Genomic DNA, 25,993 nt, shown 5'->3' with positions numbered 1-25,993 from the left:
ACAGCAGGGCTGGCGGGGGACATGGGCGCCTGCGTGTCTGTGGGGACCTGGCAGGCAGCTCAGGTGCACGTTCGGAAGCCGCCGTCCGGACCAGCCTCAGCTTCGATCTTGTGAAACGCTGTGGTTGCTCTCGAGTTACAGTGTGGTTAGATGTGGGGTGCACGGTGGGCGCCTCCCGCTAGGCCCAGCCCGGCCCGCCTGCGAATGTCTTACCTGGGCTGTGCCTGGAGGGGGGAACCCGCAGCCCTGGCGCCTGTGGGCCCCTCACACGCTCTTCCTCTGCAGAACACGCTGCGGACACCCGTCTACACCACCTCCACCAGGAGGAACGCCATGGGTGTTGGGCTGGTGTTTGAGGCTGATCTCTTCACCACAAAGCACATTTCCCACTGGGTGCTGCAAGGGGTGTGCCTCACCCTGAATTCTGACTAACCCCGTGCGCCCCCAGCCCTGCACCCGTGTCCTGAGTCCCCGGCCCTGAGCCTTGGGCCGACGCCCATGTGTGGGCAATCAGCCATTTTAATGCCTTTTTGGAGAAATTACCTGGATTTTTGTAAAAACTATTTTTTTTTTTTTTTAGAATTCTGTATATTTGCAAAGTAAATCCCGGCGAGCATTTTAAGACGTGTCGAGTTCTCTTTCCTTCCCAGAGGAAAACGCCGGACCCAGCAGTGCCTGCCCGGCCTGCCCGGCACAGAGGGGGTTCCGACGCCAGCCTGCAGAGGGCGCTGTGCACAGTCCAGTCTGTCAGCTGCGCGCTCTGCAGGAGCTGCCCGGCAGGGCGGGGGCAGAAGGCAGGGCCGAGCCCTCCGCCCTGGGTTGCCGGTGCCGGTGCCGGTGCCGGGCAGTCACACATGGCCACTCCTCCCCGTTCAGAACACTCTGGGTCGGCCCCTTTGACTCTGGCCGGCGCGTGGGTGAGGCTGTGGAGCCTAACTCCTGACGGCTCCTACCTGCAGCCTGCGCGGAGCTGCGTGGGGCTGGGTGCGGACCTAAAGCCTCCGGCAGCGCCCAGGTGCCCTTTCCGTCTGTGCGCCGCGGGGCTAGCGGGGCCCTGGGGCTAGCCTGGGGCAAGGCGTGGCTCCCTCTAGGGGAGAACAGGGGTGAACTTAGGTCACGAGGGGGGCTGGCCACAGGCAGAAGCAGCATTTGCCGGGTTCTCAGCGGGGAAGAGGAGTGTGCGGGGGATGGCTCTGGGCAGGGAGGTGACAGGCCTCCTCTTTCTGGACGGCCCCGGACGGGCCCTGGGGAGCAGGCACCTGGGTGCGAGCAGGGTAGTTGCTGGGGGTGAGGCGCGCTCTCCCCTCCACGACCTCCTCCCCGCCCGTCCCTCCACACGGCTCAATAAAAGACACAAGGCAGAAAGAAGGCGGGTTTGGAAAATAAAGTTTGTTGGGATCTTGAACATTTTGGATCAAACTAATAAAAAAAAAAACCACAGCAACTATGGACACACTCAGGCGGTGGCGTGCGGAGTGACGTCATCCTATGTAGTTCCTGGGACGCGCGTGCAGCCGCTCGGAGCCGGGCGCCCCCAGACCCCGGGGTCAGGTCACGGTCGGTGTGTGTTGCTGGACTCGACAACTGGGCGGCGGCGGCGGGTGGCGGGGGCCGGGCGGCGACACGGCCGGGCCTTCGGGGCGGGAAGCCAGCGGGGCTCGCGGGGCTGGGCCGCAGCGCGGAGTGGATGGGGCTCTGCGGGGGGCGCGCGGCGAGGAGAGGCGTCTTTGGACGGGCCTGAAAACAACTTTGGCATGCACGGGCGACGGGGCGGCGCGGGGGGCTCCTCGGTGGTCACAGTGCGCGGCGGTCACACAGTTCTGTCCGTCCCTGAGTGCTTCCTCGCCACCTTGCCGCCGTTCACCTGGTCCACGGCCAGCGTCTCCACCTCGGCCGGCGCGGGGGCCGGGGCCGCGTGGTGGATGCGGTGGGCCACCCCGACGTGGGCCTTGTGCGGCGGCTTCTCGCGGGCCGGGCCGGGCTGCTCGCTGGCGCCGCGGTCCGAGGCGATGGGGGGGATGACCAGGGGCCGCTCCTTGATGAGGTGGACTTCGGCGGACTCCCTGGCCAGCAGGAACGGGGTGGGGTCGGGCATGGCCTCCACCGGCTCCCGCAGGAGGAGTTTCCGGCCCTCGGCCCCAAATCGGTAGACCTCCTCAAATTCCGGGTGCAGGGGGGCCGAGAGGCTCTTTTTCATCCGGCGGCGGGGCGTTTCGGGCAGCTTGTCCTTGGGGGGCGCCGGCTTGTAGCTGGCCAGCACGGGGCTGCCGGACGGGCTGCTGTCGGACGTCCCGCTGGCGCTCGCGAGCTTCTTCTTGGCGGCGTGCAGCTGCGCGGTCAGGTAGGCCACGGCGCCGGCCCGCTGCTCCAGCTCGCCGGACAGCAGGTTCAGCTTGTGGCTCTTCGCCTTGAGCTCCTCCAGGTACTTCTTCTCGCGCTCCCGGGCGGTGCTCTCCAGCACGGCGATCGCCGCCTTCTTCTGCTCCAGCGTCTGCAGCAGCTCGCTGTTCTCCGTCTCTTTGCATTTCAGCTGAGCTTCCAGGTCCTCGCACCTTTTCTTGAGTTCGCTGCTTCTAGAAGACCCGTCTCCTACGAGACAAGCAGAGGGAGGGCTCAGGGGCCCCGGCGGAGCAGGGAGGCTGCTGGGGGCCCTGCGGAGGCCGCCCCGTGCCACTGAGGGGGAGCTGCGGGGAGGGGGTGGCCGAGCTCTGCCCGGCCCCACGCCCCCAGGTCCTCCCCGCTCAGCGAGGGGGCTCGGTGGTGGGTCTGCGGGGCACCTTCCGGCTCGTAGTTCTCTGGCTCGTGACAAAAACTGAATGTCTCCAGAGTTAAAAAATGCTGAAGCTCCAACGGGCACCTTGCAGTGGCTCGGGCTGGACCGTGGCGGGGCCGGCGTGCGGCCGCGGTGCCCGGCGTGGGGGCCGCACGGGGAACAGATTCTCAGCGTCTGAAGCCGCGAGGCCTGCCACAGTCCCTCGTCTCACTCTGGGGGGTGGGGGGGGGCTTGCCCTCGCCCCCCAACCCCCTCCCCACTCGGCCACTCTGCTGCCCTGTCCCACGTCGGCCCCCAGCGAGGTGGGCGCTGCTCCCCCCCACCTGAGGGCCCAGCTCTGGCGCCTCTCCTGGCTCCCCGCGTCACACACGGGCCTGCTCAGGCCCTGGGCCCCTCCCTGCTCCCTGGCTGGCTGTCGTCCTCGCCTGGTCTCGAGAGCCGGGAGCTGCCCGCGTCTCTCTGGACTCTGCCCTGCTGGTCTGGAACCCACCTGGGGTGGCTCCCGAGGGTCAGCCCTGCGGGTGATGTCCGCACACACGGCCCTCAAGGCTGGCTGGCTCTGCCCCCCTTCTTTGTTCCCCAACTCGACCGAGTCTAGACGCGTCACAGCTGTGGGGGGGGGGGGTGAGGGTCGCTGACTGGAGGGGACTCCCTGGAGGCCCAGCTCCTGGCCGGGCTGTGGAGGAGGCACCGGAGTCCTTTCCCCACAGTGAGACCCCAGGGGGCTCCTTACCCCACCTCCCACACTCTGCTGCTGAGGGGCACTCAGGAGACGGCGACTGAGGATGGAGGGGAGCGGAGCCCTCAGGCTTGGTGACGCGTGTCAGGGGCCGTGGCTGGCCTGTCCCCGCAAGGGCCGACACGCTCGTGACAGGTGCCACCGTGGCCCTGTGAGACAAACGCCGGCCTGGGGTGTCCAAATCCCGCCCTCTCTGGGGAGCAGCGGCCCAGCACCCGTGACTTTCGCTGCTGTCCCAGCTGCCGCTACGCGGAAGGTCCTGTGGGCTCCCCCGAGGCCTGCGGGGCTCTGGTCAGGGGAGCCCTGATGGGGGCTGCGTCCGGGGTGGGGGGCCCGGCCTCTCCTTTCTGGCTGGAGTCTCTGTGTCTTGGTCACAGAAGGAACACGCTCTTGCAGAAAAGCCAGAACGTCCCGCAAAGCACGTGACGGACATTCTGGACACACGTGTCACCCGAAAGCGGCCCCTCCTCCCGCCGCGGCCACCGCCCGCCCGGCTTCCTCTGGCCTGCGGGGAAGGCCCGTGGGCTTCTGGAGAAGCCTCCTTACCTGTCTGGTCTGCACTTTTGAGCGTCAGTTCATATGTTAAATCTAGAAAGGAAGCCATACGTTAATTCCGTTGGGCACCCCCGAACCTCCGAACCCCATCAGCTCCGCAGGTGCAGAGCTGAGGCCCAGGCGTGGCCTGGGCTCCAGACGGAGCCGGCCGGGAGGCAACTGTGGCCCTATCTCCCCCCGGGGACACACCCCAACAACCCACAGCTGCTCTCCCCGTCCTGTAGGCCACGTTGTGGCCCCCCAACGCCTTGCAGATGGGCCCTGGCGCGCCGTGCCCCTGGAGGCCTGCAGTGACCCCTGCTTGGTGGCTGCCTTGCACGCAGGGCACCGGCGAAGACGGAGTGAGCCGCACGCCAGCACGGAGGAGGCCGCACCCGCCGGGAGCCCGGCTGCTACCTGTGCAGTGCTGCTGCAGCCGCCGGATCTCGGCGTGCAGCCCCTTGAGGGTGCTGGCGTGCTCCCGCTGGAGGAACAGGAGGTTCTTCTGCGCGCTGTGCAGCTGGTTCTCCAGGTTTGTGGCCGCCATGTTGACATCCAGATGACCTGCAGGGAACAGGTCCCGGTCACCCACCCCGACTGGGAGGGTCACTGGCTGCCGGGCGGGCAGGTGGGTGGGGAGAGGGCGCGGCGGCCGCAAAAGGCCTGGCTCTGCACAGAGGGGAACCTCAAGTCCAGGGCACCTGACTCTGCTGGACATCACAGGCTGACCAAAAGGACTGAGGCCGTTTCACAGAGCGAGCGGAGCCCTACACCCACCCGGGGGCAGCCTCGCGGGCACAGGGCAGCAGGAGCCTGCAGGCCACCCTCTGGCTCCTCACCTCCCGGGCTCTGCTCTCCGTGCCCGAGCCGGCTGGAAGGGCTGCTATCGAAAAGTCAAGTAACAGGAAGTGTTGGTGAGGATGTGGAGGAAGGATTCTTGCACACTGCGAGGCGGGCAGCATACTGGCCAAGCCTCTATGGGTAACTACGGAGACGCCTCAAAAAACTAAAAACAGAATGACTATATGATCCAGTCATCCCACTTCTATCTGCCTGAAGAGTGTATGAAAAATTTTTTGAAGATTTATTTATTTATGCAGACAAGAGCTGGGGTACAGGCCAGAGGTACGGGGGTGAGAGGATCCACCAGAGACAGAGTGGGGGGCAGAACAGGCAGACGGACCGAGGACACTGCTGAGGGGAGCAGCGGGGAGACAGGAGAGGTCTGCTGCGCGTGTGGGTTGCTCCCTGGCTGGGGATCGAACTCAGGCCTCAGAAGCAGAATAGCATAGAAGTGCTGAGACAACCCCTGTGCCATCAGGGGGGCCCCAGAATATGAAAATGCTCATGGGAAAAGGTATCCGCAGCCGGTGCTCATGGCAGTGCTGTTCACAATAAGGAAACGAGCCAAGTGCCCAACAGCAGACGAGGGGGAGAGGATGTCCGGGCACGCGGGCACGCAGGCACGCGGCGCAGCCGGGGAAGGCAACACCTCGCCCTCCGAGACAGCATGGGCGGGACCAGAGGGGATGGCGCCAGGTGACGTACAGGAGAAGCAGGAGACAAGTGCGCCGCGCGCTCACTCGTGTGGAATACGAAGAAGCGAGCAAATGAATGAAACCCAAACCAAGCCTTAGAGCCGGACTGGAGACGGGGCGGCCTTTCTCCTGCCCGGGCTGCTCTGGACGCTCCCCAGTTCCAGCCGCCCTGCTCTCCCGAGCCAAGGTCCACCTCCCCCCAGGAACCCTCTGCCTGTGCCCGGAGCCTGGACCAGTGGCCTGCGCTGTTGGTCTGCGCTAAGCCAGGCCCCGAGGCCCTCTGCCCTCTGTGCATGTGGCACCAGGCCTTGCCCAAACTTCAAAACCAGTTTCGACCTGCAAAGTCACACAGATCGAGGCCCAGACACAGAAATAAGTACGTACTACTGGGTCCTCCGCGGGGGCAGGGCGGAAGGAAAGGGGGCTTCGCTGCCCCCCCATTCCAATGGTCATGTAGCCTTACATTTCACTTGTGACAAATTTAAATATGACTCGGAGAAGCATCCCACGCTGGCTGCCTTGGCCGCCGGTGACTCTGACTCGCATTTAATCGGTAATTCATTAACGCACCAGGGACCCGCAGACATACAAGCGTGCCCTTGAAGCGCCTGCCTGGGCAGTCTTGGGAAGAAGGTGAGCGCAGAGTGGCTATAGGAGGGGACAGGCCAGCATGAGGCGGTTTGCGAGCCCCCTACCGCCTGGGCAGGGCCGTGGGGCGCACGTGGGGCTGTGGGGTGCACGTGGACAAGGCACGCAGGCCCCGGCAACAGCCGCATCTCCACCCATCCCCAAATTCCTAAGTCATGGTCTCCTCACAACAAGCCACGGCCCGGCAGCCTGGTGGGCTCCCCAAGGATGGGCAGGGACGGGCTTCCTGCGGTCAGGTGGTTCAGGCCGAGGAGGCCCAGCTGCGGGTCCGGGTCCGGGACCGACTGCAGGGACGGGAGGGGCAGGCCTGTGAGGCCTGGTTCAGTACGCCCCAACTCTGGGGGGCGGGGCGGGGCGGGGCTGAGGGAGCCCCCGACTGGGGAGGGTGGGCGTGGCGGGTGGAGGGTGACAAGTCACTCACCAGCCTCCACCAGCCTCGGGGCACAGGCCACCACAGTGGGCCCCAGTGGGGAGGAACTCCAGCCTGAGGCCTCTTACCGCGCTTGTCTCCCACGTCTCTGTGTGCACGCAGACCTCGCCGCCACTTTCCTTTTCAACACGGGCTGACAGGCACGTCCCTCAGCTGCTCCTGGACTGGCCGGCTTTCCCGGAAGCCCTGGATGGCCTGTCCCCATCCGCCGTCCCCGGCCCCTGGGGTGCTGTGCTCACCCCCACCGCTGGCCTCCCAGCCCCCGCACAGCATGTCCCACTGTCAGCCCCGCTCTGGGCCTGTGACGGCCCCAGCTCCCTTCATATCTGCGCTCACGCCCTGGGTCTGGGCTCCAGGGAGCTCCTGCGGCTCCGGCCGGGCTGAGCAGGATGGCCAGGAGGGAGCATCGCTCATCACGCAGCGGCCACCCCTCGGAGCGCGACCTCACCCCACCGCTCGGGAGCGAGAGCTCACCGCACCCCTGGGCTGCGTTCTCAGGCTAAAAGACATGGCGAGTTTGATAGGCAAGGGTCTCACCGCTTAAAAATGGGAAACAGGGCCTCCCCGGTGGCGCAGCGGTTGAGCGCTGGGTTGCGAAGCTGCCCGCAGCCTCTGCAGCACCCGTTCGATCCCCGGCTGCTCCCCGGCCACCGGAGGAGGGTCCCGCATGGCGCGCAGACCTCTCCTGCCGCCCGCTGCTCCCCTCAGCAGTGTCCTTCGGTCCTTCTGCCTGCTCTGCTCCCCGCTCTGGCTCTGGTGAATTCTCTCACCCTCCCGCGCTTCTGACTGTCCCCAGTGCTTGTAGAAATAAATAAATAAATCTTTAAAAATAAATAAATAAATAAATAAAAATTAAAAAAAAAAAATAAAAATGGGAAACTGCTTTGTTCCCAGGCAATCAAAAGCAGACTCATCGTGTGGCTCCACACAAACCAGCAGAAATAGGGTAATCATTTTAGAATCTGAAAAAAACAAAACAAAACAAAAGCCAAACAGCAGCAGCAGCAGCAGCAGCAGCAGCAGCAGCAGCAGCAGCAGCAGCAGGCGTGGCGCCGGGACACGCAGCCGTCACCACGCGCTCACACTGGGTTCCTCGTCCCGTGAGCCCTCGGCCGGCCCCACCAGGAGCCCCGGGCCCTGCAGTGTCCGGTGCCCAGTGTGCCGGGGCAGGGAGGCAGCTTTGCCCGCTTTCATGGGCTCCAGGTGGGAGACACCTTCAAAAGCAGCTGCTCTATCACTTCTTTGTTTCAATATGGAGAGACCGAGGCCCAGAGGAGATTTGTTTACACTGCGGGGTAAGAAAAGACCAGAAGGGACGAACTTCTGAGGCGCTGGCCGCTGCTTCCCCGAGCGTGCTCTGCGGCACCCGGACCGTCGCCTGCGGCTCTGGCCCACGGGAGCTCTTGAGGGAGGTCGGGATGTGATTCTGACCCTGACCTTGGTTCCCAGTCGTGTAAACATGCCTTCCAGTCGTTCCCTTCGCGCCCCTGCGGTGGCCGGGCGTCTCCTGCACACCAGCTAAGTGAGCGCGTGAGCCAGAGAAGCTCCAGCCCCTCCCCAAGGGCACCGTGAAAGGCACGCGCAGCCTCTTCTGCTGACTGGCATCTGCCGCTCTCCCTGGAGAGGAGCTTCCAGCCAAGCAAATAAAGACAGGCAGGCAGAGCCGCGCGCCCTCGGGACAGCAAAGCCTATTTCTTACTTGGAAACAATCTGTAGTTCTCTACCAGGAGCTAAAAAAAAGGTCTGAGGCGAATGAGGCTCCTGGCTCGCGATCTGAACGCCTGCTTTCAGGGAAGCGGCTGGGCTGCCCCGCCAGCAGGCCGCCCTCGCATCCTGCTTGTCCTCAGGTTACGGCATCCCCCGGCCGTCACTGCACACCCAGGCCGGGGCACCAAGGACGAGGCTGTCACCTCAGGGCGCGTGGCGTGCCCGCCGCTGCCGGGCAGACGAGGGAGCGCCAGCTCGGGCAAGAGCTGGGCGTGAAAGCGCAACGATGCTTTAAAGGGACAAAAACCTCGGGCATTACCGGGCCCTGCAGAATGGGGTTTCTGAACAGCGGGTGGGCCGGGGGACGCTGAGCGCTCAGCACGGGGGTGGAATCCGGGGCTCCCACTCTGGCTGGGCCACTAAGTCGCGGCCGCACTGAGCCCCCACTTTCTGCGAGAAGCACAGGACCCGCTGGGCGCGTGGCCGGGAGGGCGGCACCAGGTGATTGGGGTGGCACCTGGCAGCGTCTGGTGTGACCCCATGCCATGAGCAGCAGCAGTCAATGCTGTGCTCCTCCACTGTGAGTGCGCGGATGGAGGTTTTTGTGTGAGGCCCTGTTCCGGGAGGACAAGTCTCTGACAGCTACGAGAGGAAAAGCCTGGTAGAAACAACCACCCAAAAAGGCATTTTTCTGAAAGCCCGAGGCTGTCTGACAAGGGTGTGCCTGGCACATCGAGACTACAGTCATCAAACACGGTGCAGGTCTGTATCGATGACAAATGTGTCATGACGGGTTCCTGACAGCGACACATACGTGATGTCACGTTCTGCGTACGTTACTCCAGGAGGCACTTACGGGGATACACCGAAGTGTCACAAGTTATTTCCTTCTAAAGAGTGGGCTGTGGGTGGTTGATTTTACTTCTTAAGAGTCCTACTTTGGCACGACCGAAAGCTCATTTAATGACATCTGTATCAGAAAACTACTACAAAGCAATTTCTCTCAAAAAAAGATCATCACTAAGTGACGTCATGCATTTTAGCGACATGGTTCCGGGGCCAGCTCGGGTGGCTACAACCGCGGCGAGGTCGCCGGCACCAAGAAGAATTGACAGGAAGGCAGTTTTTTACCGAAGCCACAATTCAGCATCCCCAAGACAGGCAGAAAGTGATCGCGACAGCTCTTGAGCGCCCGCCCCCGCGCTGACGCATTCCCGCAATTCCCGACGTTGCCCGTCACGAAACACCAGGCCCATCAACCACACGAGCTGCTGACAGCCATTTCCTTCTGGAAGAATGTGCAGCCTGACATTCAAGTTGTAATAGATGCGATTAGAGAGACTGGCAATTAGAGCTGGAAACACGAGCTGTCCTGTCTGGGAGCCGCCGTGACGGAGTCACTGACCGCTTCTCTGCGGTCTGATTAGCTCATACTTCATGACTCTACTCGGCTTCTGTTAAAAGCCATCCCGGCGTCTGCCCACTGGCAGGGGCGCGCGTGAAAATGTCTCGCACAGAAAGCCGCATTCCCCAAAGGGTCTTACCCAAAAGGGTCTTCAAGTGGGATGTGCTGGCCGAACGGGGCTAACGCCTGAGCCGCCGTGGGCTGACACCACGTGGTACCGCCTGCAAGTGCCCTCGTCTCATGGAAAACAGGGCGACTGAGAGGGCCAGAATGCCAATGCCCTAGGGCAGGCCGCACCCCGGAGCTGGGCTGCCAGCACCCCGTCTCTGTCCCGGCTGGGCTGCTGTCAGGGCTGAATGCCAGCCCAGAGGCAGCTGGCACTTTCTATTTCACAGAGAGGTTTAGAGAGAAGCTGCGTCCGGGGAAGCAGGGGGGCCCATGGGGCCGTGCTGGCTCTGCTGGGCTCCCGGCTCTCCCCGCGTCCCCCTCCTGCCCTTCCTGGGCCGCCTCCAGGACAGGCTCCCCGAGGAGCCCCTTTCATAGCCCCGGTTGGGACACACCCAGAACAGCGATGCCATTTACCAGCGTGATCCTGGACCGGCAACTTAGGGCGGCGCAAGTCCCGCGACAGTCGCAGACACAACGTTCCACCTGGTGACGTTTTCCCCGGGGAATGGGACAGCCAGCTCCCAGCTGGCTAGTGTCCCCACCTCCACACTTGCCTGTGACCACCACAGCCTCACTGTCTGCCGGCTGATGACTAAAGCAGCAGTGACCCAAATGCTGGGCTGTCTTTTCATACCAAGGGCAGAGGAGACGCTCCTTACAGCTGAGCGCTTGACAGCCGCACTCTGAACTGCATTTTCTAGGCCCCAAAGACATGGTCCCTTGTTTTTAAAACACCTCTCTCCGTGGTCTGCCAAAGAGATGAGCCGCTTCAACTGAGTGAATGGACAGGACTTCTTCGTCCCCCTCTGCGGGCTCGCCCAAGCATCACAGAGGTTTTAAGAACAAAATGTTTTATTAGGGCCTCCCCTGGTGGCGCAGGCAGTTGAGCACCACACTGTGAAGCTGTCTGCAGCCTCTGCAGCGCCGGTTCGATCCTGGCCCGTCGGCGAGGTTCCCACAGGGCACAGCAGACCTCTCCTGTCTCGCCCGCTGCTCCCCTCAGCAGTGTATTTCGTCAGTTCGCCTGTTCTGTTCCCCACTCTGTCTCTGGTGAATCCTCTCACCCTCCCGCGTATCTGACCTGTCCCCAGGTTCTTGCATAAATAAATAAATCAATCCTAAAAAAATAAATAAAAAGAAAAAAAAGTCTTATTAACTGAAACTCTAGTCAGCCATATTTTGTCCTCATTACTTACAAAAATGGGAAGTAGTAGGCTGCTTCAGTCACTCGAACAGAGCACATTTACCCAAAGCTTTTATCCTGGGGTGCCGTGGGGAGGGCCCGGGGCCAGCAGGTCCTCTGCACAGGCTGTCCTGCGGCCAAGCGGTCAGGCAGGCACCGGGCGCCGCCTCTGACGTGTCCTTCTACGAAACGGGCCACGCTGACTATCTCGGAAGAGCTTCAAGAGGGGCGGAATCAGAAACCTTTGAAATGATTCACTTAGTCCAACAACAGTCAATTCAGAGACGACAGACGCCACGGCCAGGCATTTACTTTCCGTAATCACCTAACCTGGGTTTCACTAGTAAGAACGTTTGCTTCTGCTGGGCACACACTTCCAGGAACAACGGAGCTGCAGCACCGGCATTTATCAACCAGAAACTTAGAACTGGACAAAGGCTTTTACCTAGACCTCCGTTTCCCAGGGCCTCGGTGTGGAGGGCCTCAGGATGCCCACCGAAGGGTGCGCAACCGCTCAGCCTCCCATCCGACGAGCTGCCAGTCCCCGCAGACTGTTTGCCCCCTTGAAAGTCTCCTTTCGGTGAGCGTCCTGGGCTGTGGAGCATAAACGAGGCACTTTCACTGATGACATTTCAGGCTGACTCCCAGAAAGTTCTTTCCACTCACAGTGATTCTTTATTATGTCAGGGAACAAGAGAATTCCCGGAATGCTGTGTTCCAGTTCTCTGTAAGTCGAGCCTCAAGCTGCAGGGAGGAGGGACACTCCCCGCCCGACACAGACCCATTAGGAATTGATCCGCTCAGGAGGTCTGTCGTTCAAACCCGGCGGGTTCATCTGGGGTCCGGCTGAAGCCGGCGAGCTCAGGAACATGCCTGGGTGCCGGGGCTGCGCGCGTGATCTGAAGGCTCCTCTCTGCGGCCCAGTTCGGGTCGTGTCGGATGAACGAGCCTGCGCGCACGCGGCCGTGGGAACACGGGAAAACAGCGAAGTAAAACATGACACTCCAGCAGCTGGGGGGGAGGCGGTAGCAGTTGGGGCAAGTTCCTCCCCCCGTCTTAAATTCACTAGGATTTTTCAGAGTGGGTGCGCCCCCGTATCCTGCTGTCCTGTGCCCTGTTAAAGGCCACTGTTTCCCTCTGCGCGCCGTCACTTTTTCCACTGGCACAACCGCCAGGCGTTTGTTTTCCTCTTGTTTGACCTCCTGCTCCCACAATGGGATAAATTATAATCCTGGGTTTGCGACGCGTTTTTTCAGGGCCCACTTTTAATTTTTTTTAATAATAAGCACCCAATGTATCCACATTTTTGGGGACTCGACGGTTTTGGTGTTAGAGTGCTCGGATTTTCCACTGGAAGCCCCAGAGTCTTGCCCTCCCTCCTGCCTCATTGCCCCCTTGGAGCCCTCTCAGCCCCTCTGTCAGGTGGGGGTTCCCGCTTCTTGTGGCTGATCCAACACTGGCGAGTCTACTGGCCAGTCAGGGGCCTTGGGGTCTGTGTTCCCTCTGTCTGAGGAGTGGGCTGCTGGCGGGGGGAGCGCGCGAGCGGCTGCCATCCTGCCTGTGATACGTTCGGCTGGTGCCACCGGCTTTTCTTGGGTGTGATCCACAAACGAAGGTGTGCGACCAGGATGGTGCTGGGTCACGATCCATGCCGTCCCTCCCAGCTCTGTCCTGACACCCACTGGGTGAGCCTAAGATCTGTGCAAGGAAATACTCAAAGGCGTTTTGCACTCATGACGAGATGGAAGTTGTTCATAAAAGTAGCGACGACCAAGGGTCTACGAGCCAGGCTCACGGCCGATCCTGCCCTTCTCTTAAGGCGCTGAGGCTCAGAGAGAAGGGCCCTTGCTTCAGCTACAAACTCTAAGTGCGTAGGTGCAACGCAAGTCAGTTTCCAAGGCGCCTTCTCTGCCTCGGGTCCTCCCACGGTTGTCCAGTCCCGACTGTGTGGGGGTTTGGAACCGGCAGGTCTCAGGGCAGCTTCCTCTAGTTGTGCCCCGTGGCCACCGCAGCCTGAGGCCGCTGGGGATAGTGGCCGCTGGGGCCGGTGCTGCCACAGCTCCCCTGGCCTCTGCACGATGCCCAGCGACAGGCTCGCTGCTCGCCGGAGCCCAAACCCGCCAGCTTCGGTTGTGCAGACATCACGAGCTGGTGTTCTCTGGGGCCTCCTCCCTCTCCCCCTCTTTTGCAAGCAGGACGCAATGGTGCTAACACAGGTCCGTGTTTTAGTAGGAAGCTGCCTAACCGTGGGCCCCAGTTAAAGCCGAAAACAGGGCCTGCCCTGCGTGCTGGCGACGGTGACGGGGTTGGGGGGGGCTCCGGGTCCAGGCTGCCGCCCTGCACCCTAGCTCTGCTGCTTACCAACCGCCCAACTGGGCCAGCTGTGCCACGCTTTCTCCCTCACCTATCTGCAAAATGGAGAGACAAGATTTCCGCTCCACCAGGTTGCTGAGTGGGTTTTATCATCCAGAGAGGCCTGATCCAGCAGATCTCAGTGCCAGGACGGGAACATTCTCCACCGTCCAAGTAGCCTCTGAGAGCCAGGAGCAGCCACCCCGAGCACTGGCTGTGCTGGGGACGTGGAATGTAGCTCTGCAGTGTCTGAGGCAGGGTTTTTCATTTTATTTATTCTGACTGGAATTAACACAAATCCACACACCCCGGTGAGGCCCGGGGCCACCATCCCAGCGACACAGATGGCAGCGTTGAGAGCTCCGTGCAACAGTGATCACTCCAGCGCGGGGCATGGCCCAGCGGGCCTCCTCGGGCCTTGGGGGGACCCGAACAGGGCGGCTTGGCCTGTTCTCACTTTGCACCGCGAGAGAAACTGAGCAGCTTCAGCCCGCTGGCCATTATTGTCCAACTACCCCGTTCGGTCTTCACAACGCCGACCTCTCTCTGAGACGATGTTGCTCACGTATCTCCGCTCCGATGCCAGGATGTAAACTCAGGAGAACAAGGGCCTCTCTGTCTGCCCCCGGCTCTATCTCCCGCCCCAGAGTGATGAATGCTCCTTCTAGTAACGTGGGCTGGCCCCTGAGAAAGGGGTCTCTGTGGCTGAAAACCGAGGCGCTCCGGCTCCATCTCCGGTCTGCCAGCCCGCCCATCGGGCAGCACGCGTCCTGCCGGCGAGGGGAGAACTGCTGATGGGCATGCGGAGCGCACAGAGGGCCGAGGGCAGCGCCTTCAGGCAGGCCTTTGAGGACTCTCTCCACCAAAAAGTCCGAAACCAAAGCAATCCACGATCGCGCCTCATGCAGACGAAGACATCCCGGCCGCAGGGCACGCGTGGGCTGCCGGGGTGCGTGGTTGGCGGCCGGACGCATTGTCTGGGCGCATCTCATTCTACCTGGAAGCGCGTTTCCGCCGGCTGTGGTGTCGGCTCTGAGAGCCGCTCCACAGGCGCCGCATCAAGCTGAGAAGTGGCTGTGCCGGGTCAACCCCGGGCCCTGCTCTCGTGCCCCGGCTTCCCGGCGCACAGCAGGCCCGGAGATTCAGAGGCGCTCGCGCCCAGCGGCCGCGGCTGCTCGCCCGGGCCCCTGCAGGAGGGGAAAATCAAGGACGATGCAGTTTCCATAAAGCCCACTTTATTCATCCAAGGAAAACCCTGTACTTCACCTTGGAATTTCCCAGATGAGAGCGGGCGCAGCCCCTCGGATCCGCAGGCCGGGAGCCCCTCCCGCGGCCAGGAGGTGACGGCGATGGCGGAGGCCTCGCTTCGGCAGTCCTGTCCCTCAGCTCACCAACACTCGCAGCGCCGCTGGTCAGGGGCTGGGCAGCCAGCGGCCTTGGAAACGCGCCCCAAGGCGGGCGGCGGCCAGCAGGGGCGGCTCCCACGCAGCTCCTCGGGCCACCGCCGGGGCCCAGGGCAACAGCGCACATGGGGCACCCTGACTGACCCCCACCCCCGGCCCGGGCCTGCCTGCTCTGGCCTGCGGGTGCATCGCAGACGGAGAGGGCAGCAGGACCCGTGGCCAAGATGGGTTTGTGCCGCAGACTCTGCTGGGGCCAGGGCTTGAGGCCAGGCAGGGCTGACATGGAGGCGGCACTTCTGGGAGAAACGCTGAAGTCGCAGCGGGACCATGACTCAGGCGGGGCGCGCACGGGGTGGGGATCGAGGGGTGCGGGTGACTGCGCCGAGCCAGCCTTCAGGGCAGCTGGGAGGGAGGGGATAGGAAATGGGGGAAGGTGGGGTTTTCATGTAAGAGACAAAATTTCCTCTAGCGAGCCTGACGCGGACGACGAGGGGGGCGGGCGGGGAGCTCAAGGGAATGCGGGTGAATATAGAATCGCCTTGTCCTGAGGGCCCACGAGCCGAGCACGCAAGGGGTTCCGGTACCTTATTTCATGCATTAACCAAGCAGCTAAAGGCGCAGCTAGCGAGTGGCTCGGCTGGACTTCACCCCAAGCCAGGCTGATGGCGAGCCCAGGCACCCGAGGACCCCCTGTGCACCCCCCGCTGTGGGAAGGCGCACCCCCCATGCCTGAAGGCAGGAGCCCTGCGGAGAGAGGGGCTGCCCCCCCCCCCCGTGCCCACGTCCTCCCCACCCTTTGCTTTCCCCCAGTTGAACTTTAAGCTTCTGGGGTCTGTTCCTTTCCGCGGGGCGTGAGCGAGCAGAATTCTAGTGTTTCTTCTCGAGGACGCTGCTTGTGGGAAAAAATCTCAGACTAGGAGAAAATGTTTCTTTGCTTGCAGAGCTGCAGAAAAGCAAGCACTGCTCTGGGTTAAGAAACTGCTCCGTGGGAGACGGTCAAGCGCCGCGGCTGTCCCGGGTGGGCTGCGCAGGTGCGGACGCCCGGCGGTGTCTGGAGACATCTAGCCTCAGAGAGCGCTGCTCACTCACTCAGATGCGACCGTCAGTGTCCAAAAGGCTGCTTTCTTTTTTTTTTTTTAAAACAGGACTTTTATTTTTTAAGTTTTATTTATTTATTTATACAAGCACTGGGTACAGTCAGAAGCACGGGAGGGTGAGAGGATTCACCAGAGCCAGAGCGGGGAGCAGAGCCGGCAGAAGGACCGAAGTACACTGCTGAGGGGAGCAGCGGGCGGCAGGAGAGGTCTGGGTGCCATGTGGGACCCTCACCAGTGGCCGGGGATCGAACCGGCGCTGCAGAGGCTGCGGGCAGCTTCGCAACCCAGCGCTCAACCGCTGCGCCACCAGGGGAGGCCCCAAAAGGCTGCTTTCTTTATTGGTCGCCCGACTTGATAATTTATTGTCTTGATGCCAGTGAAGATTACAGAAACTTCCACAATCTCCTGGTCAGACAGAGAAGGGGCTTGGGGTCTCTCTCCACACAGATTAAAGCAGACACAGATGCTAGTAAATTCTTTAATCAGTGGCGTTTGAGTCTTGCTCATTAAATCAACAACTGGCGCCGTGACCGGCTGCACAGGACGGGAAGACGGCCACGCCAGGACACGGCACGTATGTCCTTTAAGGAGTGGCCTGAGTGGTGCCCCCCTCACCTGCTGAGAGCCCCACCTGGCGTCCACACTGGCCCCCCGGTCCCCAAGAACCTGCACGGTCATGGCTCTGGAGCTGGAGCAAGACAGGGTTTTTGGGTGCAAAGAGCAGATGGAATTACTCTGCGAACTTTACACTGCGCCAGCGGGGAGCAGGGAGAACCGCCGCGAACGCAGGCATGCCGCCCCAGTGAGCCGCTTGCGAGCTTGATCAAGCTGGACCCGGGTTCTCATCTGGGTGCTGGCCAGTCTAGAGACATCTGAGGTTGTCAGAACCAGGGCAGGGCTCTTCTGGCTTCTGGGCGGAGGTCAGGGCAGCCCCCACCACCACGTAGAAAGGCCTGGTCGGGAGCATCAGTGCCGCTGGGGTTGAGAAGCCTGGGCGGGACGAGCTCCAGCTGGAGGCGGGCCCTAGTGCTGGGACTGGAGCTCTGTGCTGCCCTCCCGGGGGTCCCGGTGGCCAGTAAGCGCGGTGGGGGGCAGCTGGGGGAGCTCCTGCGGCTTCTTCCTAGAACAGAAGCTGCTGCTCTGGAGAAGTCACCATCCGCGAGGCTCCCAAGATCCATGGAGTTTCTCCTCCACATCTGAAGCTCCTGGCAGGCAGGTGGCAGGGAGGTGCCACCCATGGCTCAAGGCCGGGCCAGGTTTCCACCTGTCCTTTCCTCCTTTGAGCTGGAAGAAAGGGCTGCGTGTGAACCCCGATCTAAGAATGTGAGAACTTTCTTCCTAACGGTCCTGTTGTTTGACAGCACAAGGTTTTGCTTAAGGAAACGGAGAACGGAGAGGTTGAATACAAGAGAATTCTGGAACCCCAGAGAGGGAGGCTGGCATGAGAGTTACAAGAGCTGTGCATCTCCAGGACATTGAGACACTAAACTCTGAAGTTGCTCCGATATGCACTTTCCACAGGACAGCTGGGGAATCTCCAGGAAACGTTGATATTTAAAGGTTTTAACATTTGTTGACCACAAAGGAATTCCTATTTTTAAGGACATCACTAAATACTTAACATATATCTTATGAGGATTTTGAAGACTCGCAAACTTATAAAATAATGCCAAAACTCTTCCTATGCCATACGTGCTAGCGCTGTAAGAAAAGCCTTCCTGGTCAGGAGACAGGAAAGTGCAGGCAGGTTCCCTGGTCACCGGGAAAACGTGTTTAGAAAACAAACCATAATTCAAACTTTGTAATTTGCATGAGTAAGTTCAACAAACTGGTGTTGAGCTGGTAAATCTTAAAGTGGCTTTTCACTTGGAAAAGCTCTGATCCAAAGTAAAAAGTTATTCGGGCTACAAAACCCCAGTTTTTAGAAGCAAAGATGAAAGATGAAAACCATTTATCTTTTTTTTTTTTTTACTATTTTAAGTCCAAGAGTGATGGAATTCCAGTGTGACATGGTACTGGTGAGGCAGAGCCACACAGTCCCAAGGACTTGGGGTGCAGAGCAGGCTGTATGGCCCCAGGGAGGGGGGGCAGCACGGGCGCACAGTTCGTGCTCTCACCGAGGAGAGTGCCTTTCTCTGCGTGCCTCTGAGCCACTGGAGAGGTCAACTGGAATCCACCAAAGAACGAGAGCTATAAAGAGGCTGCTGCAAAGATGCCAAGGGCCCTGGGCGGGGGAGGGGGGCAGGCTGACCTGTGCATATGAATCCACACAGAATGGTGGGATTTTGGCACAAAAGCTAAATTAGACTGGTGGGATTTTGGCACAAAAGCTAAATTAGACTGGACGCCACGCGCTCCTTACACTGGCCTTACAGAGCATGATCGGGGCAGGTGACCCTAGACGTGAGCGCGTAGCTAGGGTGAGTGTAGCCCAGGAATCAGCATCTCTGTAATTTGCTTTTTACAAACTCCAGGCAGCATCACGTGGCCCGTTAACCCACACAACCAGATGACCCCGGGGCTGAGGAGCGGAAGAGCCCACGCTTCCCTGGCAAATTCTCAGTATCAACCGCGACAGCGCTCGCTAACGTAAACTCTATAGATCTTCTGAAATCCCTAATTCCTTTCGGACCAGCAGAGCACTGAGGTAATTAGTCGTCTATACTTACCTAAAGATTTATAAAGATGTCAAAATTCAAATTAAAAAAAATACTATCACCTGACTGTCCCCACGGGGACCCGCCAGGTGGTTCGGAACTGGCTCTTCAAGCTCCAGTTAAGACGGTAAAATCCACGCCCAGACTACGGGCTCTGACGTGTCCGATGACATTTACGCACCGCCCTCTCAGAGCCTCAGTAATCTGCCGTCGCCTCGCGCCGCTGTCGGAATGGCGACGTGTCCTCACCTAGCGGGACGTGGACGTGAATCCGCGAGAACTTGTGTATAAAGGACGAGCAAAGACTAAGGAAGGGCTCACGGGAAGAAAACCCATCTCTGGCCCGCACTCTGTTCTCCCCCACGGCGCAGCTGTGCTGGCCTCTGCCTCGCGGGCTGCCCAGAGGCCAGATGGGGCCCCAGGACACGTGGTCCTGCTTCTTGCTCCTGCGCCTTTGCTCTGCCCGCAGCCATCGTGGACACAGGGGAATCCTCGCTCGGGGGAGAAGGGGGTTCCACACTCCACCGGTCTCAGGACTGTCCCTTCTGTCCCTCGGCCAGACGGTCTCAGGCTTAGCCCCCCTCTGACCTGTCACCCTTGTCGCCCAGACCGGGCCCTTCTGGCAGCCCCTCCCCATGCCGTCCTGGCCCCGCGTCAGGGCCTAGTAAAAGGGGGCATTCTTGCCACCAGGCCACCTTTGGCAGCTCCATGGGACGATGTCCTCATCCTGCTCCTGTGCCCGTGGCCTGGCACCGTCACGGGAAGGGCTGCCAGGTACGACCGGACACAAGTGGCTCCTGACTTCGTCTGCATGAGCCCCGCCATGCTCCCAGGAGGGCGGTGATGGGAGGACTATGAAGACAAAGGGGGAGCCTTTGGGGGTGGCATTTGTAAATATGTTCAAATCGGCTTTATTCTAAGGCGGAGAATGGCTTCCAAGTGAGCATTTGAGCAATTTCACCGACCGCAGTGGACTCCCGCGTACAGAGGCCACAGAGGACTGTCGAAAGGACTCTGAAATGTTTTATTTCCGGATCTGGCACGTTGGCTGTGTTCCTTGGGAAGAGGTGTTCATGGAACGTACAGGCCATGCTAGAAAAGCGCCAAAGGGCCTGGCGCGGCCCGAGCCTTCCCTGTCCCGTTAGGATGGGAATAGGTGGGGCGGTGGGGGCTGCGGGAAACACCCTGGGGGAGCCCGCAGGGCCTGGGCTGCAGTGGCCAGAGGCCCAGCCATGGACTGCAAACACCTGGTCTCAACTGTCAAAGATCCGAGACCGGAGAGGACGTCCAGTTAGCACCGGAGTCGCTGCCCTCGCAGCTCCCAGCATGGCGTGGCCTGCGTGTGCGTGCAGCTGAGGACGCCCAGGGCCGCAGGCTCACCTTAGGGCGAGGCCACGCCCAACACGGGGCCTTCCTGTGGGACGCCCCTGCTACCCGCGAGGACACCCCACCACTCAGGTCTCCTCTCCACTCCACCATCTCAGGCGCGGGAGGGCACCTGCTCAGGTGGCCCTGCGCCCCCTTGGGCATGCTCTGCTCTGACCACAGCCTGCTGGCCGGTGGGGGGGGGCACGCGTTCTAAAAGGAGCCAGCGAAGTCCCAGCGGGCACAGAGTCCCACCCACCAGGCCTGGGACGCGCAGGCCCTCGACACACAGCAGCAGACAGCCTCAGCCGCCCGTCCCCAAGAGGGCCGCACCGGCTCTGTGGGCCCCGACGGAGGTCTCTGTCTGTCCCCCGGAGACACCCGCCCCACACCTGATGGCCCGGGCTTTGCAGGCCCGGTCTCGAGTCCACAGCCTCGCTGCGGACAGCCTCGGCCCGGCAGACACAGACTTGGCCACCTTCTTGATAGAAATGAATCCCTCTCCGAAGCCCGCATGGCTGCCGAGGCCTGGGCAGAGGAGACCCGCTTGCACCCAGTGGCTGTGCCCCCAACCCTGGCCCGGGCACCAGGGTGGCCAGAGCAGCTGCCTTAGTGGCTGGAGCTGCTGCTCTGTCACAGGGACCCAAACGGCAACGGTGACTCACTACTGAGGCCAAAGCTGGAGCCCCTGAAAAGGCAGCCCCTGGCCCCAGTAACCCTGCCGTACGCTTGTCTGTGCAGACACCTCTGGAAACAGCAGCGGACCCTCCCGGCCTCTTGCCGGGTGCAGGGGGATCTGCTGCCCCAGGCACCAGGCCGGAGGAAGGCGAGGGCCCCTAGCAGGAACATGGCTCTGCAGGCCAGAGAGACTCCAGCAGAGCTGGCAGGAGCAGGGGCCGGTGCCCCCACAGCGCAGAAGGCGCCCTGTCGAGGGGACGTGAGCGCCTTGCGAAGACAGTGCTGGGAGGACACTGGGAGTCTCCTTGATGGGCAGCAGCGCTGCTTAAGCAATGCTCCAGAAAGTCGGCTTAAGAGATGCCCCTCAGCCCTCCTCCCTGCCAGTGAACAAGAGGGGCGCAGGGTGCGTGGAGAAGCAGGCCGGGAAGGAAAGCTGAGGAACACAAGCTGACGGGTCTCGCGCAGACCCAAAGGTAACTGCTCAGAGCTGCCCACAGGCAACAGAGAGCGAGAGAGCGAGAGCGAGAGAAAGGAGAGAGAGAGAGAGAGAGAGAGAGAGAGAGAGAGAGGGAGAGAGGGAGAGAGGGAGAGAGGGAGAGAGGGAGAGAGAGAGAGCGCCGCCGCCAAAGCAGAGGGCTCGCCTCAAATACCTCCCTAAAAGTAGTGGGTGGCCCCCACTCACTGCGAGCGCCAAGCAGCTGAGCCTCGCTCGTCCTGAGGCGGGAGCCGGAGCTGTGGGATGTGGCCAGTGGGGAGACGCCAACAAGGGAGGACTTGCCTCCTGCTGCACAAGGCGGCTCTGACAAACCGGTACCAGGAGCGGTGGGGAAGGGGTCCCTCGGCCTGGCCTTCCCGAGCGATGCGGAGGAGATGGCCCGGCCCCTGGCTGCTCAGAGACGAGCGCTGCCTCAGGTGGGGCCGGGCGCTGCCGAGCTCAACTGCTCCCAAGGCTGTTTTCTACCCGGTTGCCTCACCGGGCAACTTGGTGTCCTGGACCTAACATTTAAAGCAACATCTGTGGTTTTCCCTCTCTCCTGAAGGCATGAAAGTGGGATGGTTTCTTGTTTCATTTTCAGCTGGCCGGAACTCGGCCCCTTCTCTTCCCCGCCTGCGCCCAACGTGAATAAGCGACGCATCCCTTGGGCAAAGCGAGTCTTTTGTCTCAGTTAAATGGTCACACCCTAACTTATCAGGTGGATGATGGGCACAAAAGCCTGAGACAAACTCATCTTCTAAAGAACAGGAGGGAGAAACTAGTTCAAAAAGGATGGAGAAAGAGGACGTGCGCGCACACAGCAAGGCAGGATCCTACCTCCTCTCTCGTCTTCCTAGAGTGTGCTGGAGCGGCTCGGCTGGCCTGGTTACCATCACGCACCCCTGACGTCCTTGGGCAGAGAAGGTGTGGGGTCCTCTGGGGTTCACAGGAAATTCTGTTCAGCTCCTTGGCCACAGAGCCCCAACCCCAATGACCAGCTCCATCCGGGTGTCGTGACTGATCTGGGGAGCTCACTGCTCCTACTGCCCATAAACTGTCATTGGCAAGACCGGATTAGCACAAATGGGACACATTTCTTCATTCTTCAAGCACAAAGCTCCGATTCACCCAGTCTTTTTAGTAAACTAATTCTACTTCTCAGCTTTGTTATACTCTCAGCCGCCAACAGATATTTAAAAACCACACAGACATACTGGAAAAAGGGCCAATGCAACTTACTGTAGGTGGATATGACTGGGCTTTTTGCTGTGAAATTTGAGTCATGTTTGAGTAATGAAGTAAACAGAAACTAAAATGCAGAGCAAGCACAAGAATCAGCCCTTAATCAGTGTCTTCTAAAAAATAATTTCAGCCAAGGGGAAAAAAATCTATTCACCTTCACAACCTGCTGACTCTCAGAGGAACGATGGACTGACATCATTCCATTTGGACAAAGAGCTTAAAAAAAGACTCCGCTGCTTGCCTCCATAGAAGATGGTAATTTTCCTCTTGATTAAATAGAAAACAAGAGCCAAAGAAAGAAATACAAATCTCTTACAATGAAAAAGTTTTTCAACAAAACAGGGTGGGAGAGTCCCTGCAAAGCCCCACAGGAATGCAGAGTAGGGCAGAGCCACCTCTGGCACCCGGCTGCCCCCACCCTGGAAAAACCTCCCAAGGGGGCAGGTGGGTGTTGGGGGGTGTCGCTGCGCCCTTACATAGAAGTCAGCATAAGAAATAAAAAAAGAACTGCGATGCCCTCCAGTCCAGCTGCCTGGGGACCCAGGCTCCCAGGCCCCAGACCTCCTCACCCAGCCGCCTCCGTGATACCTCCTGGCAGTCATTTTCGCCCAGCAGGGAACCACCTTATCAGGAAACGCCTCAGGGAAAGGGCTGCCTTTCTTTCCACTGCTGGAGGCTGTAATCATAGGCAACTTTTGCTTTTATGTCAAAGTGAAATCTGTCTGCCTGGAAGTACTGCTCAGTCTCCTCTGAACTCAGGCGTTAGAATTCTTTTGCTACACAACAAGCCCGGAATAGCTGAAGACAATTAGGACACATTTCTTTTCCTACTCAAACCTCTCTGTGGGTTTAAGCATCAAGGCTGGAGATGTGAACACTGGAGTCACCAAGCTGGCAGCCACCTAATCATCTGGAAGGTTCACCTGACACAAACATTCACTGCACCCTTGGTGTGGGGAGCAGACACACCCCACTAGGGGTCCCCGACCATTAGGACGCTCAACTCAGCAGCATGTTTAATCTTAGTAAGCAAACACATGCACTCATTACATATTAGGAACTATTTATGGCTGACCTCGTTCTAGATAGGAAAGGTCCGTCTTTTCTTGCCAGAAAGAGGAGAAAATGCAATATAACAGAAACAGAAGTATCTCTGCAAGGCAGCAGCTCCTGTAAGTGCCACCGGATTCGTTGTGACTGCATTCCGCCAATTAGATAATGATGATGTTAAAATGAATTTCGCCAATGAATGACAGATGACAGAACCCCTACTGAAAGTAAAAGAACTTAGTTTTTAGTAAAGAGTGAATAAAAATATCTAATTTCCAAGGAACCTTTTTGTTAGGTGATATACTGACATGCGGTACAGTAAACCAATACAAATAATTGTGCCGTATTTTAGATTTTAAATATATGCGCAGGAAATTAACTGGGTAATTACACACGATACTGAGGAACAGCACAAACTATTTTAAGGTTTTTCAGCAGTGTGTATGTATTTGCAAGGACAGGTACCAATACGTAATATGCAGCACAAGTCTTCCGATATATTTCTCAGGTTAATGTTTCACTAAATGAAATACATACACTCAGAACAGCTCTGGAGGTGTGAGTCCCTTTAACCGCTGGCATTTCCCCCTTACAAGTCAATGGCAAGAAAATGCAGGGAAATTCCTGACTGCAAAAAAGACAATCATTTAATAAAATAACGAAACTCTTAAAAACGTTCCAATGTGAAAGAGCCTTTAAGAAACAACCATGCTGGGGGCTTCCCCTGGTGGCGCAGCGGTTGAGCGCTGGGTTGCGAAGCTGCCCGTAGCCTCTGCGGCGCCGGTTCGATCCCCGGCTGCTCCCCGGCCACCGGAGGAGGGTCCCACATGGCGTGCGGACCTCTCCTGCCGCCCGCTGCTCCCCTCAGCAGTGTACCTCGGTCCCTCTGCCTGCTCTGCTCTCCCCTCTGGCTCTGGTGAATTCTCTCGCCCTCCCGCGCTTCTGACTGTACCCAGTGCTTGTATAAATAAATAAATAAATAAATCTTTATAAAAAAAAAAAAAAAAAAAAAAAAAGAAACAACCATGCTGGCGTCAACACGCCCCAGGCAGGTTTCTGGACATGCATAACCCAGGGAAGCATTAATGGCCTGGCAGCTTGTGTCCTGTTCTGAGACCGATGGCTGCGGTCTAGATCACACCGCACGACTGAGTTTCCCCTTAGGCCCCTCATTTCCCTCATCATGTTAGGGGGAAAAGGATGTCCCAAAGCAAATTCCATCTAGGCTTTGTGGACTCCACCCCCACCCCAGGTCAAAGCCAAAGACACTGGGAACTCCAAATCCCATCTCCACCCAAGGGAAGGTGGCTGGGACCTGAGGGTGGGGTGAAGCAGCCAGGTGGATACAAAAGGCAGACACGTGGGCTTTGGGGGTCTCTCCATTTTTGGGCTCTCGGCCAGCTCGCAGCGTCCGGCCAGCTCTGGGAGTGACTTTGGGTTTCCAGGTCGTCGGATCGGGTAGGACGCATGAAAGACTTTATTTCCCTATTTTCTCCCTGAGTTGTACATTTTCCTTATTTCTTTTTCTCTTGTAAATAAACCTTTTATTAACCCTTTTGTGTGTGTCTGTAGTAGAGTATTCATAAGTCCCTTTAAAGCGCGCGGGTGAGGACCCCCAGCCAGGAACCCGTTTAATATCGGGGTTGCTCTATAACAGCTTGGCGAACCCCACCCTCAGGTCCCAGCCACCTTCCCTTGGGTGGAGATGGGATGTGGAGTTCCCAGTGTCTGTGGCTTTGGCCTGGGGTGGGGGTGGAGTCCACAAAGCCTGTGTGGAATTTGCTTTGGGACATCCTCTTCCCCCTAACAATTGGACTAGATCGCAGCGTTAAATAGCGAAGCTGGAAATGAGCGACGCAAGTCGGCACGAAACCCAAGTTCAGATAAACGAGAGGAGCCGCCGGGGCGGCCGGCGGGCCCAGCCAGGGCGCCGCGCCTCCCGGCCCCACGCTCGGCCTCGCGGGCCGCAGTCACATCGCCGCTCCGGGTGAGCCGCGGCCCGTCGAGGCGTCGGCCGGGCTGGAGGCCGCGCACTCTCGGCGGGGTGTCCCGACGGGGCCGTGCGCCCCCCGGGCGGGCTCTCGAGGTGCCCGGCCCCGCGCGCTCCCGGCCCCGCCCGCCCGCCCGCGGCTCCCAGACAAAGCCGGGCCCGGCCGGCGCCCCCGCCGCACCTGCAATGCGGCTGCTCCTCGCGTGCGCCCCGCGGGCCTCGCCGCCCGGGTTGGCCGGGGCGCGCCTCCCGGCGGGGTCCGGCGCGGGCGTCGCCTCAGCGGGCGCGGGGGCCCCGCCTCACGGCCGCCCCCGCCCCCCGAGGCGCCCGGCCGCGGCCGGCCTCGCCCCCGCCCGCCGCGGGGCTGAGGGACGAGCGCGCCCGGCGCCGCAGGCCCGGCCAGGTGCGGCGGCCACACCCCGGGCCCCGCCTCACCTGCGCGCGGCGGCCGGTCCCTCAGGCGGCGGCGGCGCTGGGCGCCGAGCTCCGGGCGGGCGGCGCGGCCCGGCGGCCCATGGGCGGGGCGGGCGGGCGGGCGCGGCTCCGGCTCGGCCCTCCC

At 60.2% G+C, this 25,993-nt stretch overlaps 2 protein-coding genes across 2 annotated transcripts in view; one reads left to right on the top strand and one right to left on the bottom strand.

Annotated features, from left to right (window-relative positions):
- Positions 1–432, top strand: part of DNAH10 (dynein axonemal heavy chain 10) — a gene marked incomplete at both ends in the record, with an annotated part of 103,274 nt that extends 102,842 nt beyond the window's left edge. Inside the window, one exon of the mRNA XM_084253168.1 lies at positions 286–432. Coding sequence (XP_084109294.1) covers positions 286–432 — 147 coding nt within the window. The remainder of the gene's footprint in view (positions 1–285) is intronic.
- Positions 433–1,369: 937 nt separating this feature from the next.
- On the bottom strand, positions 1,370–4,593 carry CCDC92 (coiled-coil domain containing 92; the record flags this gene model as incomplete). Its single annotated transcript, XM_084253586.1, has 3 exons — positions 1,370–2,589; positions 4,059–4,100; positions 4,464–4,593. The coding sequence occupies 3 exons, from the start codon at positions 4,591–4,593 to the stop codon at positions 1,811–1,813; spliced, it is 951 nt and encodes a 316-aa protein (XP_084109712.1). The 3' UTR covers positions 1,370–1,810.
- Between the last annotated feature and the right edge of the window lie 21,400 nt (positions 4,594–25,993).

The sequence above is a fragment of the Talpa europaea genome, assembly GCF_964194135.1.
Source record: "Talpa europaea genome assembly, chromosome: 14".
In the NCBI taxonomy this organism is placed as follows: Eukaryota; Metazoa; Chordata; class Mammalia; order Eulipotyphla; family Talpidae; genus Talpa; species Talpa europaea.
The sequence above is the reverse complement of the archived record's forward strand: the minus strand, read 5'-3'. Positions and strand labels throughout refer to the sequence as shown.